Source organism: Sinocyclocheilus rhinocerous, unplaced genomic scaffold, assembly GCF_001515625.1.
Source record: "Sinocyclocheilus rhinocerous isolate Xijiao unplaced genomic scaffold, SAMN03320098_v1.1 scaffold1344, whole genome shotgun sequence".
NCBI classification, from domain to species: domain Eukaryota; kingdom Metazoa; phylum Chordata; class Actinopteri; order Cypriniformes; family Cyprinidae; genus Sinocyclocheilus; species Sinocyclocheilus rhinocerous.
Window position 1 is genome coordinate 77,186 of NW_015643187.1, and position 15,418 is coordinate 92,603.

The window sequence follows — 15,418 nt, forward strand, 5'->3', positions numbered from 1 at the left end:
GTGCGCCAAAGAAGACCTCGATATCGCGGTCTGCTGCTGGAAAGCGCGCCTCAGCATAACGAGGCTCATTGCTTGCATGGCGCGCATTTTACCCGGTGTGGGCTGCGGCATCTGCGCCTGTCACTACAGACTGTGAATGGCTATACGACCTATGAACACCACTTCGTAGGGACGTGAACAACTGACGTAATAGTCCAGCGAAATCTGGAAGGCTAATAAGACGCGTGCCTGGGCATCAGGAGACTCCTCGCCTTCGCGCGCTTTTCCATGCAGAGGCATCAGGTGACTCCTCGCCTTTGCGCGCTTTTCCGCACAGTCGCATCAGGTGACTCCTTACCTTCGTGCGCTTTTCCAAGCAGGGGCATCAGGTGACTCCTTGCCGCTTTACTGCTGGTGAGTGGGTAAGCGACTGAAGCGCTTGTCGCCGCACTGAAGCGGGGGCTGCATATCACCCTGAATGAGTGAGAGAGCGGAGTCCTCTACACACGGCAGCCGCTGATGAGGGGCTGGTATCGTGTGAACGAGTGAGGAGCCAGTGATTGTGCTTTGCACACGGCAGAACGCCGCTCCCAGGCGGGGAGCTGCACACTTTTTAGACAGTGGGTCGTGCAGCATCTGTGGCGACATGAGAACCCTTTGCTCCAGCATCTGCAGTCGGCTCTCCTCTCCGCCATGGAAGGGGGACGTGAGAAGCCGGGCTGATGTCCTGCAGGTTCGATGGGTGAGAGGAATGCGGACATACGGGAGCGGCTCTGGTGGAAAACTGACGAAATCTAAAAATTTCAGGCGACAGACACGCAGCTCATTTCTCCATCACTGTAAGTTACCAAAAACACATGTGAAAACACGTAACACACGGTAGACGTGCATTTGTGCGGCAGAGCGGCTCTCTCTCGCACTGTATGACGTGACAGACAACTGTCCAGTCCTGTTCCGTTCACACAGCGCGTGTGTTCCGAGAATGCGGTTGTGAATCCTTGTGCCAAAGAAGACCTCGATCTCGCAGTCTGCTGCTGGAAAGCGCGCCTCGGCATAACGAGGCTCATTGCTTGCATGCCGTGCATTTTAACCAGTGTGGGCGGCGGCGGCATCTGCGCCTGTCACTACAGACTGTGAATGGCTTTACGACCTAGTTGAACACCACTTCGTAGGGGCGTGAACAACTGACGTAATAGTCCAGCGAAATCTGGAAGGCTGATAAGACGCGCGCCTGGGCATCAGGTGACTCCTCGCCTTCGCGCGCTTTTCCGCACAGTCGCATCAGGTGACTCCTTGCCTTCGCGAGCTACTGCCTCTCGAGCGAGTCAGTATTTGCATGCGATTTGCATACTTCTCAACAATTGGCCAGTCATTTGGACTGGCGTGAGCCAATAGGACTTCAGGAAAGGTTGGAAGGGAAGGGTAGACGTGCATTTGTGCGGCAGAGCGGCTCTCTCTCGCACTGTATGACGTGACAGACAACTGTCCAGTCCTGTTCCGTTCACACAGCGCGTGTGTTCCGAGAATGCGGTTGTGAATCCTGAAAATTTACAGGTGTGAGTTCGGTTACAGAATGCGGTTGTCACACCCGTAAATAACCGAACTGTGTGTGATCGTAACCGTATTAGATTTTTCTTAAATATATCACATATATGTTCACATATCGCGTCTTTTCCGCGCTCAAGTTAGTTATTTCAAATGTAGATGCGCGGCAGGCGCGCTCATAATGGAAGCGTCATTTTTTTCCAGGTGCGTCCGCACTGCCTCGAGATAAAAACATTTCAACTTTTCAGAATGCCGCAAGCGCACCGCGGGTCATGTTAGCAACGGCAGACGCCTCCGGAGCGCAAGCGCCCGAACGCTTTGGGAAAAAGCAGAAAGCGGCACGCCTAGCGTTTTCCACGCGTTTTTAGGCGCATCATGTGAACGGCCCCTTAAGGACTCAAATACAGGACTGAAAACCGTATTCTGCTGCTGTGTGAACGTGGCCTTACAGTGAATTTATGACTGCTAAGGGGCGTTGTTAGGTACGACGCAAAGCGGAGTGCCTAAAACCCCCTTAGCTGTTATAAATTCACTGTAAACCACGGCTTCACGGGGCTTATTGCTTTTATAAAACAGTTATTCCATATACGTAGTTAGGTTTCACAAAATAAAACAGAGCAAATAAAGTGTAATGATATTAATAAAAACAGTATTCTTCCACCAAACAATGTAGCTCCTCAGAAACAGTTGTGGTTCCAACAAAGTGGTTGGAACAGTTGTGGTTCCAACAACACACAAACGTAAACAAAGGTGTATGTTTGTAGAGTAATTTACAACAGCTTCGAACGCGGCTCAACCAATCAGAATCAAGGACTGGAACTAGCCGTTTTATAAACATTATTTTATAGAGTGTATAATGCATCAGATTCCCATTTTGTTCCAGCAGACTTATTGGAAGTATTTTTCCATTCATTTTCTTTCCCATAGGGATTTCAAAAACCAGTTAGCTACGAGGTAAATCACAACATTACAAATGTTGATTTGAAACAAAAAAGTGGGGGAAAAAACTACAATGACATGAAGCACTGTGAATGACATAATCAAAATAAAAACAATGGAGAAATGCAAAACTATATAAAAAGAAACACCATATTTTATGTTTATTGAAAAATATGTTCAAAGTTAAAAAGTATTTCTAAAGCACTGAATAAAACAACAATGTTGACCATAGTGCTGTACAAACAATAGAGCCATGAGGAGAGGAAAACATTTGAAAAATCATAACCATATATCTAATTTAAGAAATATAAGAGAAACCTTAAAAAAACAGTCATAATCTTAAATAAAGACAAAAAGAGACACATATGGCACTAGCAACCTTCGCACTTATCTTTGATCGAACTCTATCATAAAAAATATGTTTTCAGATGGCTTTTAAACTCACAGAGCATCGGTATGTCCCTAATGTATAGCAGCAGGCTGTTCCAAAATTTAGGGGCTACGACCGCAAAAGCGTGATTCACTCTAGATTTCATCTCAGACAGAGGAACGAGAAAAGTTTCTTTCATTGAGACCGTAAAGATCTCATTGACAAAATATGCATAAATATCCAAATATTTAAGTAGTTTGAAAACATAGGGAGACTGACTATTATATGGGGGGTGCTAAAATGTTATTTTTGTTCAATTTGCTTGTTTTGGTTCTCTGATTGCAGAATCATGGGTATTGTAGTTTGTCACCTGAAATAATGTGGACCGACAACTTTAACAATAGCATAGCATTAACAACCTCAGATCTCACAGTAAGTCTGGTTTTAAAGGTTTACAAGTTATCAATCACTTCTCATTAAAAACAAATTAGATTTTTACTTCTGGAACTGACTGTTGCCCTCTATTGGCCTGATGCTACTATTTCCTGCACTGCTTTTCAACAGCAGTGTGGCACTAATACTGAATCGACAGAGCCACATATTAAATCAGGGGCCAAGAACCAAAGGTGCGTAGACACCACTTGTAATTGTTAGTTTTCTTATTATTCTACTTCTTCCTTCACAAAAATCAAACCAGATCATCTTCAGACCATGCTGGCAAGTTATGGAGTTCAGGTTGATTAGTCAAACCGTTCTCGAATAACGTGTGAACGAATTTGACGAAAAGCATGACAAAGTGGACGTGACACTATATCTCTGCAACGCTTTAAGGTATTCAAACCATTCTTAGTGTGTGTTATGACAACCATGACCTGAGGCTACCTGCATGGTTTTGGCACAGCGTCACCTAGTGGTCAGGAGGTATGAAAAATGGCTATTTTTGGTTATGTTTTCTGAATGTTTTGGCCAAAAATCACAAGACAGTACTGAGTCAAATGATTACCATTTGTCCCATGTCAGCCATTTTGAATTTTGATGTAAAATGCTATATTTTCTGAACACATGGTCACATCGTTACAAAACTCGGTATGTGACATTGGCCCGCCATGCCCTGAAGACACTAAAAAAACCTTCAGGGAAGTGCCACCTTGTGGTCAAAAATCATAATAAAATTTCAAAAATGCAAATAGCTATTGAATAGTTTTGCCTATTGTCATGTAACTGGTCTTGATAGATCCTTGGATCATGCCGAGAACACTGATAACAATTTTGCCATAATCGGCCAAACTTCTTGTCCGCCATTTTGATTTATGTTAAAAACCTACTTTTTTAAACTCAACAAATTCTGCTCAGATCATCTTCAGACCATGCCGGCAAAAAGTTATGGATTTCATGTCGATAGACAAAATGTTTACTGTAGAGATGTATTAATGTGTCCTTAGTAAAATAAGAAGTAATATTAAACAAAAATGTGTTTACTACAGGTTTAGGGTTAGGATTTGGTTTAGTGTTAATTACTTGTAATTTTGCCTAATTTATTACTATAGTAAATACATGTAACATACATAATAAGGACACATAAAAATAAAGTGTTACCAAAAAAATCTATAGCATTGTCTTATCTGGATGCGTGCAAAAACAGCATTGTGGGATTGTTCACAGGCAGCAAAGGGTACATGCTTTCAAAAAAAAACGAACGGATGAAGGTACATCGGTAAACTGACAAAGCTGCAAGCCATTATGGGCCATCCACTATTGTTCATCTGTGCTAATGTACGTCGTAGAGCGTGACTCTTGACCTTTACATATTTTTGTGGGGGTCGTGTTGCTGACACTCCCAGGTGACGGTTTTACTGCTAATCTGATTCAGCGATAGAGCCTCACAGCTACACGCTGGATGTATTATGCTCTACAAATGCCAGAACTCTCATCTTACACTAAATCTTTTTGTCTCTCTTTGTCAAACACACGTGTCCATGCTGGCCAGGCCCATATTGATTACGTCTGTCTTTGACAAACACACACACACTTGATCCGTAGCACCTTGCATATCCTGTGTGGTGTGACCACACCTTGCCCTGCTCCATTTCCCAGGATCCTCTCTTCCTGTGTCCACCCATTCCCGTGACAGCTGGGTGTTGGAAGAGTGAGCGGACTATCAATGTATGCATGTTCACCACCCTGCTCAACACACACACACACACACACACACACACACACACACAGACATTATCTCTAATACACACATCTGCTGTCACACACTTCTTGTGTGTTTTTACTTAGCTACAGTTAAAATTGTCCAATAAAATGGTTCATGCATAAAAACAAATATCTATATTACTTACGTAATATATGCACTTTCCTTTAAAAGTTTAAAGTCATTAAGATTTTTTTTAAAGACATCAAGACTTTTATTGTGCAAGGATGCATTAAATTGATTGAGAGTGAAGGCCTTTATAATGTTACAAAAAATATATATATTTCAAATACTGTTCTTTTGAACTTTGTTCATTAAAAAATGTTAAATCAAATCAAATAGATTAAAATGTATTCATTTTATAATGTAAAGCATATAAATATAATCAAATGTAGTATTTTCGATCAAATAAATGCAGCCATGAGTGAACTTCTTTTTATTTTTTAAACAACATAAAAAAAAAAGATGACCGGGTTTATATTATACATTATTTATACATGTGTGTGTGTGTGTATGTGTATGTATAAACCCAGTGATTTTATTTTATTTTTATTATACTGTGATATATTGGTGCTGTCAAACGATTAATCACATCCATAATATGTTTACATAATATATGTGTGTGTACTGTGTATATTTATTATGTATATAAATACACACATATGCATGTATATATTTAAGAAAAATATGTTATATTTCTATATTAAAATATTTATATATAATATAAGTTATATAAATATAAATATATGCATGTAAATACATGTAAATATTTTCAAAATATATAATGTATGTGTATATTTATATATACATAATAAATATACACAGTACACATACATATATTATGTAAACAAAAACCTTTATTATGGATGCGTGCGATTAATCGCGATTAATCCTTTGACAGCACTAATATACCATATATATATGTGCTCAAGTAAACATCTAATTTCCTTTATTTTGCACTTTTTTCACACATCAAAAGTGTGTGTGTGTGTGTGTGTGTGTGTGTGATTATGTCCAGGTGCATTTTATTCAGTAAATATGTTTGTGTTTGTGGTGTGATAGCACTGCTGTGTGTTTTCAGTCTGGTATATAAGTAAATGTATGCGTGTGTCCATGTGAAATGAGTTCCAGGTGTGTAACACATGAAAGGCACTTCATTTGTTTATCCCAGGCCATCTTTGGTGTGTGTGTGTGTGTGTGTGTGTGTGTAATGGAGATCTCTAGTTTCTGTAAACATACAGATGTATGTTCATGCCTGAGGGATTATTCTGTCTCTCTCTGAATGTATCAGCTCTTCATTAGTCTCTTCAAAAACACAATAACTGTAGTCAATCCCTCCAACAGCGCCCACTATTACACACTCACACTCCTTCAGATCCTAATTAGGAAAATCCTATATCAGGGGTGTCCAGTCCTGCTCCTGAAGGGCCGTCTTCCTGTAGAGTATGAGTCTTTCAAGAGTCACAAATATCTTAATTATGAGTTACGAACACGTGAATAACTAAGAGAAGTCGTATTTGCAAGTGTGAAATGACGATACACGAGTTGAAGAAGGAATGTGTTGATCTAAAACATTGCAGAACAATGTTTGTAATACAGCTAATATCATATCATACAAGATGATAGTGTTGTCTATATATAAAGATCAGTGAGTGGATAGCAAGTCTTTAGTGAATGTTGTTCATCACTGAACTTTCACAGTTTGCTTCACACTGAAAGTGATACCATGTAAAAATAAGTAATAGAAATTAATTTTTAAGAATTTTGAATTTAGATGTAGTTGCACTGTAAATGAAAGATTTTTTTCTTCAAAATAATGGATAAGATGTCAATCAATTTAAAAAAAATTAAAAGTAAACTCACATTGCTCTTAAAGGGTCAGTTCACCCAAAAATGAAAATGTTGTCATTCACCCCCCCTCAAGTTGTTGCAAACCTGTATGAGATTGTTTCTTCTGCTGAACACACACACACAAAATAAGATATTTTGAAGAATGTTGGTAACCAAACAGTTGGCGGTAACCATTGACTTCTATAGTATTTTTTTTCTCTCTCCATACTTTGGAATCCAATGGCTACCAGCACCTGTTTGGTTAGCATTCTTCAAAATATCTTCTTTTGTGTTTAACAGCTGAAGGACACTCATACATGTTCGAATCAACTTGAGGGTAAATAAATGATGACAGAATTTTCTTTTTTGGGTGCACTATCCCTTTAAGGTGGGCATCTTCCCCAAATATTACCCTATATTTGTGTCAAGTCACTTTTATTTATATAGAGCTTTATACAATACAGATTGTGTCAAAGCAGCTTTACAATGTCAAACAGGAAAATAGTTTGTCAATAATTCAAGGTCCTCTTGTTATTGTCCTAATAACGGAGTCATTTTTCAGTTCAAGTCAATTCAGGTTATTACATGTTGAGGTTTTTGGTCCAATAAATAAAGCCTCTGTTTTTCCAGAATTTAGTAGTAGGTCATCCAGTCTTTTATTTTTTTATACCAACAATGCATTCCATTAGTTTTGCAAACTGGTATGTTTCATCTGAAATAAAAAATATAGAGCAGTGAAAGCTAACACCATATTTCCTCATTATATCTCCCAAGGGTAACATGTAAAGTGTGAAAAGTAATGGTCCTAGTACTGAGCCATGAGGTACTCCATACTGTACTTGTGATCAATATGATACCTTGTCATTCACTGTTATAAATTAATGACAGTCAGATAAGTATGATTTGAACCATGCCAATGCGCTTCCACAAATGCCAACATCATTTTGTAGCCTACTCAAGAGAATGTTGTTGTCAATAGTGTCAAACGCAGCACTAATAGAGAGATACAACCACGATCGGATGATAAGTGTATGTCATTTGTAACTCTGATGAGAGCAGTCTCAGTACTATGATATGGTCTAAATTTAAGTGTTAACCGGCACTCTCTTTTACAGGAAAAGCCGTATAAATGCAGCGAGTGCAACAAGGCCTTCAGTCAGAAGCGTGGCCTGGATGAACACATGCGCACACACACCGGAGAGAAGCCCTTCCAGTGCGACGTGAGTTACACACGCAGACCGCATTGCATAATGCTGCATTCTAACACACAAACACAGGCTCTTTTTATGTCTGATTCTGGCTGACTATCAGACAACCGCTCTCGACGCACCGCAGCCACATCCCAGTGGAAGAGCAGAGAGAGAGGTGGCTTGTGGGTAGTGTGTGACGTTAAGCAGGGTTTAGTCTAAGACCGCTGGAAGAGCTAAAGCCGGTCTTGAGTTTAACCCTGCGGCCCACGCCGAGTCCACATAATCAGCACCGTGACGCGCATCAGACCACGAACCAGAACGCCCTTGCGGCACATAAACCAGCACACACTCACACTGTCTGTCTGTCTGTGTGTGTGTGTGTGTGTGTGTGTGTGAGGGTGTTACTGTGGTGTCAAAGCCGCAGTGGAAGGACGTCCTGCCAGGCGGACACAAGGACGAAACCGCCCTACGCAAACTGACCCATCTCTGACCCTTAAGACACACACAATCAGCTCCAAACCACAGCAGTTGTGAACTCCTCTCTATCTTCTCACTGTCCCTGAAAATACGTTTGTGTCCATCGGTTTCTTTGGACACACACATAGAGTTCAGCCAGTCAGCTCTTACATTAGTGATTAAAGACTTCATTGAATCAATATATATTGTATTTTTGCTTTCTTAAAGGGACAGCTTACATAAGTCATCATCATACTCACTTTCATGTCCTTCTTGTATGAATAGTGCACCTGTCACTTTTTTCCTTGCAATTACATTGAAAGACGACTGGAGCTTTCAAGATTCAAAGAGGCACCATAAAAAAGCATCGTAAAAGTGGTTCATATGAATCAGATTCCAAGTTTTCTGAAGTCATGTGACCGCGCTGTGTGAAGGACAGACCAAAGTGAAGTTGTTCTTCACTGATAATCTTCCCCTGCAGTGAGCTGTTGTGACCGGATCACGGAGTCAGTGAGTTTGACACAAGAACCTGGTCACTTTGACTCGTGAGCGAATCATTTAAAACACTTCTGGTGAACTGGATTAACCAGTACAATTCAAAGATTTGACTCCTGGTCTTACTGAGCATCATTAGTGCATAGTATGGGCTTTCACAAATTTTCTTCCATGTTTTAATTTTAACAGTAAACCTTTGTTTGCCAAAAAATAAAAGGAATTGTTAAATTTTCTTTTGCATTACATGTTTAACAATTAAAAAGTTAATGTTTTATGCCTTTGATTACCACCGTTTTTAAATAATAAATCTGTATTAAATCATAAATCCAGAAGAAGAAAAAAAACAGTATTTCTGGAAAGAAAGAATTATTCAATTTTTAAAGTTTTATAAATTAAATTAATTAGCCTTTTTTATACATTTAACTAAACCATTAAAATGGAATACAGAAATATTAGAATGAGGGGAAGTTGCTAAATTGTTCTAATTGTCTTTTTTACTCTAATCTTAAGTAGTTACCTGTTTTATGTTTTTATACATGTCAGATGAAAATTGTGTGATCACTTACAGTAAATTAGCACACCTCAAAAAGACACATGATTTGATTGTGCTACAGATGTGAATGATTCCTCAAATCACGTAACATGTTGAGGACAGGAGTGCTGACTATTCCTCACCATCAGACCTACAATTGAATGCTTTATTATTGTTCTCTCTTAGGCAGTGTGTGAATCAGAGAGCCATATAAAGATACACACTCACGCATAGGCAGTTTCCTCTCCGTCTGAAACACTTTGCCAACAGTGAACACACTCTGCAGGAGACTCTTGAGGAATCTAAACACACACACACACACGTCTGGTTTGCTATCCTTGTGGGGACTCTCCATAGGCGTAATCACACACTTACTTCACTAAGGAAAACTAGAAACATTCCTCCTGTATTTATTTGATTTCTAAGGCAAGCTGCAAGCATGTCTTTCTAAGTTTTGACTGTTTTAAAGAGCATAAGAGAATGAAATTGGCTGTTTCCTCCGTTTTTTTTTTCTCTCTGCATTTGACGTGACAAGTCTTTTAAGCCTGGAGTGATTTGGTCTGAAATCTGGTGCTCTGATGACAGTTGTTAGAATGGCTTCCATTGATGATGGCAAATTATCCCGGGACTTCTTTCATGCACAGCATTTTTGAAGTGCAGCGTGCCAGAAACCATCCATACTCCAAATTCATTTATTTTTGACTCTCTTTCCCTGAGTATTTGACTGCATTTGAAGTGGTTTGTGGGGTGGTCGTGTCTGTCTTTCACGGCTCCTGTTGAAGTTAAAGAACAGGAACTTTGTGGCGTTATATGGTGTCAAAATGAGGATTTAACGTTCTGAAACACTTTTGCCACATTTTTGGTCTAAAGAAATTTAATGGGCTGAGATCTTGTTATTCTGTTTTAGATTGTGAGCGATCGTGTTTTAGATTTACAAAAAATCACAATATAGCAACAAAAGACCATTCAAACCTGCTATAAATAAATCACATATTTGAATGTATTTAAACACGCTTGTTCTCATTAAAATATAAGCACACTAGCATTTGTCGATGCTTTGGCCGTTTGCTTGTTCTATACACTGACTACAGGATGAAAACTTTTCGTTCCACAACCTACATTCCAGTGTATTAGTGTTGAATTATTTTTGTATGGTGTTCTGTAGTGACTGCTGCGTAATGGAATTAAACAAAAGTGACAGTAAAGTGAAACCGGAGCGTGTCATGTTCACAAGTGAACCGCTCTGCGTGTGCTGTGGACGTCTGAGAGGCTCTGGGATTGTTTAGCACGTTCATAGCGGAAATTTGCTAGCTTTTGTGACTCATAAAAAATAAGAAAAGCAATACAGCACACAAACATCCACTTGCATGTTGAGATGTGCAGTACGACCAAAATCTTATATGAGAGTTTGATTCATTTTATGTCCCAGTTACACTATATAGTCAGTTTTAGCTGGAAATTCACCCCCAAAATACACTACCATTCAAAAGATGTTTCTTGAGCAGCGAATCAGCATATTAGAATGATTTCTGAAGATCATGTGACACTGAAGACAGGAGTAATGATGCTGAAAATACAGCTTTGATCACAGCAATAAATTACATTTTACAATATATTCACATAGAAAAGTGTTATTTTAAATTGCAATAGTGTATTTTTAACTAAATAAATGCAGCATTAAAAATGTTACCAAATGTTTGTGTATACTTTAAAAAAATTCAATTACTTGTATTCATGTTCCATAATTTTTAACGTGGAATTTAGGTTTATTTGAACACAAACCAGTATATATATATTGCTTGCAACTACACACTTCAAACAGGAATCTACACATGCTGTGCTGTTCAGTTTGCAAAGTATTCTGTAGTTTTCTGCTTAGTGTGTTTTTTTTTTTCGTGCCATGGATTCATCAGAGTATAAATGGTTTAGCATCTCTATTCCTCTATTCCTCACATGTGCCCACAGCCATTAATATCTGCACTTCATGTCACAGTGAGAGACTGAGACTAATAAGTCGTCCATCGAGGCATTAAATGCTTTTTCATGCTGTTTAAATAAAAAAAAATACATTAATTTTATGAAGAAAGTGACAGCTGCAATATCTTTCACTGTCTCTTCATGGAGATAAAGAATATTGAGTGTTCTTGGAGAGATCAACTTGATTTATCATGTGAAATGGATTTGTGTGCCATTGGTGATGCATATTTGATAGTGTGTCTGTATGTTTGTGTGTGTGTGTGTGTGTGTGTGTCGTGGCACCAGGCCGCTGCAGGATTTAACTCAATGCGATTTACTGCTCGGTTTGGCTTCACTTTGCTAACTGGCTGTTTCTGAGTGTCTGTTTTGCTGGCAGTGTTGCGTCCAATGGTTTTGGTGTGTGTGTGTGTGTTAAGGTCTCAACCAATAGCATATGGCAAACTTTAGAAGATTTGGCCCTGGCTTGCAGTTCTTTAGTTGTGTTTTTATTCCTTCAGTTATTGGTTGTTTGTGTGTCTGTTCTGATGTATTGAGCATTGCCTTCATATCCTCTCTGCGGTCGCAGGGCATGAAGTCATGCTAACACACAACATTACAGAATGAAGTCTGTAAACAAGAGCTGTTTCACGAAATGTGAAATGCCAAAATAAAAACCATCCTCTCATGGATCTTTTTCATGGGTTATGTAACGTAAATCCACTTATGGCTACTAGACTAATTTATTATGTCCTGTCCTGGAAAAAAAGTCTACAAAAGTCACAGCCACAATGTAGGTTTGCCAAGCCATTGCTTATGAAGAGGCTAAAATGCTTTTTAGCGTGTTGCTAAATGGTTTCTGGATGGCTGCTTGGTGAATGATTACTAGTTTAAAGGGGTCATATGATGCTGCTAAAAAGAACATTATTTTGTGTATTTGGTGTAATGAAATGTGTTTTTGCGGTTTAAAGTTAAAAAAACACATTATTTTCCACATACTGTACATTATTGTTTCTCCTCTATGCCCCGCCTTTTTGAAACGCCTCCACCAATGACCTTCATATTATGTCTCGATATTCGAGTCTCTGAATATGACCTTTTTTCAATGTAAGCCTATGTTAAGGGTGTTTTAGGTTTAGTTCCTCTTCAGGAACTCGAGCTGCGTCGGAGGACGCTTCGGGAACGCCCTTCAGCTTGACCGGCTCTGAACCTCGTGTGTAATCAGACCAATAGATGGGCGAGACGTCACGGGCGGGTGACGTAATGACCAGGAAGCTATAAAAGCACGTGCGGTGAGACCAGCGTCAGCTTTCTGTCATTCAGCAAGCGCTCTGTGTGTGTGTGTCAGTTGTGAGTCTTATTTGGTGTTGTCTGTCCCATAGAAAATAAAGAAAAATAGGAAAGATACAATGTCAAAAGCATATGAAAAGAGGAAACACCAGTTAAGGGGCGAAGGTGGGCAGCGTTTCAGACTGTGTGTTTCTCCCTGCCCGCATTTCATTACGGGTGGGGATACACACAGCTTGTGCATTGTCTGCCTGGGAGCGGAGCATGCTGAGTTGGCTCTTGAGAGAGCTGACTGCCCGCATTGCGAGCACAGATCCTTGTGTGGTCCCAGGGCAAACTTCTCTCGTTGTGAGCAGTTTACATCCCTGGGCGTTCCAATTTGGGAGCAGACATCCTGTCGAGGCAGGGGCCGAGGATTACACACGAGGTTCAGAGCCAGTCACACTGAAGGGCGTTCCCGAAGCGTCCTCCGACGCAGCGTCTCGTTCCCTCGAGGAACCATGGTTACATACGTAACCTGAGACGTTTTTATTTATATCCATTTTTCAGTTTATTGTAAGTAATTTTAGTGCTTCAACACTTGACATCTATTGCAGAGGCACTGGCAATAATTGTTTGATCTCGGATACTTCTAATTTTTGTGGGAAAATAATGAATTGTTTAAAACGTTTTTTTAAATGTTATTATTAAAATATATCATTAATATTATTAATAAATATTTTAAGTTAACTTAAAAGCTTAGTCAAGAAGATGTGTTATTTTAGTATTATTTTATATAATATTATAGTTTGTATTAATATTTTGAAGTAGCTTTTATTTATATATTTTTTATTTATTGTTTTTTTTTTTTTTACTCTAAATTTTCAATAATTTTGCTGTGTGCTTTTGTCATTTTTAATAGTATTATTGTTATATTACTGTTAAGGTTTCATTTATTTATTTAGGCTTAATTTATAAATGTATTCAGTTTAGTTCGGTTGTAGTTTTTATGTATTTTCATTTTCCAGTTTATTTTCAGTAATTTTAGTGCTTCAACAGTTACTTGACATTACAATTTTTTTATTTACTTGACATTTTTCCATATATTTTTTCATATATTTATTTTAATTATCAATAATAACAATAGTATTTTTATTATTAATTTCAACTATAATAACCCTAAAGAAAATTAAATGTTCCATATTCAAATATATTAAGTAAAATTAACTGACTCTTCTTATCATTAATGATTTTTATGCAAAATATGATATTATAGCCCAAGCCAATAATGCAAGACCTGCTTCATCTTTCTGAAGAGTATTATGGAATTTTTTCACTCATTTGTCTGCCAGACGAAAATCGTACGTCGCTTAGAAAATTAACTGACCATACATGGGGTAGATAGATGGTTTGGAAAATGGATGGATGACTTAGAAATATAATCACTATTATTCACGCCCATAGTACAAACATCAGTGCAGGATGAGTGAAAGTAATGTGACATATTTGAAGCAGGGTATTCAATGAGGAAAATGTAAGGCGGGACTTGATTTTATCAATTGTGAATTTTTGGGGGATGGTGAAGAGTGAGTTTTACATACGAGAATGAAACAAGACCTGAATGTGAGCTAAAACAATGACTAACCAGCTGAGACAACATTTCAGAGGAAGAATAAGTTACAAAACATTACAAATTAAAGATTAAAAACCACAAATTTTCTATAGAATAATGTGCACCAATGAGTCCTGCAAAGTAAGACCAACATCATGTATTACAGAAAATATTGTTTTACTCTCGAGGGTCCATTTCATGTTGACTTTAAACTGGGATAAATATATTTAACATAAAAAAAAAGACATCATATTTTCTGTAATGTGTTTGTGTATTTCTAGGTGTGTGACCTGTCCTTTAGTTTGAAGAAGATGTTGATAAGACACAAGCTGACCCATAATCCCAACAGACCCATGGCTGAATGCTCCCTGTGCCACAAGAAGTTCACCCGCAACGACTACCTCAAAGTCCACATGGAGAACGTCCACGGAGAGACAGAGGGATAGACAGTCATACACAGACATATTCATATCCACACAAGCCATATATAAAGAATGCATAAATACACAAGAGTAGAAACAAGCATTGATGTACTTTAAGTGGCCACACTTAAAGGTGGTGTAAGCGATTTCTGGTAGCCAATGTTGACATTTGAAATCACCAAAACAAACATGCCCCTACCCCAAAAGGGTCTCGCCCCTATTTTGATAGCTCTGCCCCACACATATGTATGCAACCCAGGCAACGATTTTTCAACAGTCGCTTTGTCACGTCCAGTGTACTAGACAGACTTTAGACAGACTCTAGACAGATAGGTGTTACTCACCTATCGAGAAGAAACAAAGCAACCGCGGCGTCCGATCGCAGGCCTTCCGCTCCTTGAGTTCTCTCCAGCGCTGGAAAGCTGATTCGATATTTACACGGGTCCTACTTCTTGCCTTAAGCCTTCTTTTGTTCCGCAGACGTTTTCTTCTTTTTTTTATTTTTTTTTTTATATCCGCCATCTCTATCTTTCTGTCGTCGCTCGGCTCGCTAATGTCCGTCCTGTGCACTGAACTCTCTCTCCTCCACATCATGAGTAGATATGCCCCTTTCTGCTGATTGGCTACAAGTT

The 15,418-nt window shown here is 38.9% G+C and overlaps 1 protein-coding gene across 1 annotated transcript in view; it reads left to right on the forward strand.

Moving 5' to 3' along the window:
• Window positions 1-14,981, forward strand: part of LOC107757180 (PR domain zinc finger protein 5) — an 87,497-nt gene extending 72,516 nt beyond the window's left edge. Inside the window, exons 15-16 of the mRNA XM_016574595.1 lie at window positions 7,976-8,080; window positions 14,646-14,981. Coding sequence (XP_016430081.1) covers window positions 7,976-8,080; window positions 14,646-14,810 — 270 coding nt within the window. The 3' untranslated portion in view covers window positions 14,811-14,981. The remainder of the gene's footprint in view (window positions 1-7,975; window positions 8,081-14,645) is intronic.
• The last annotated feature ends 437 nt before the right edge of the window (window positions 14,982-15,418 follow it).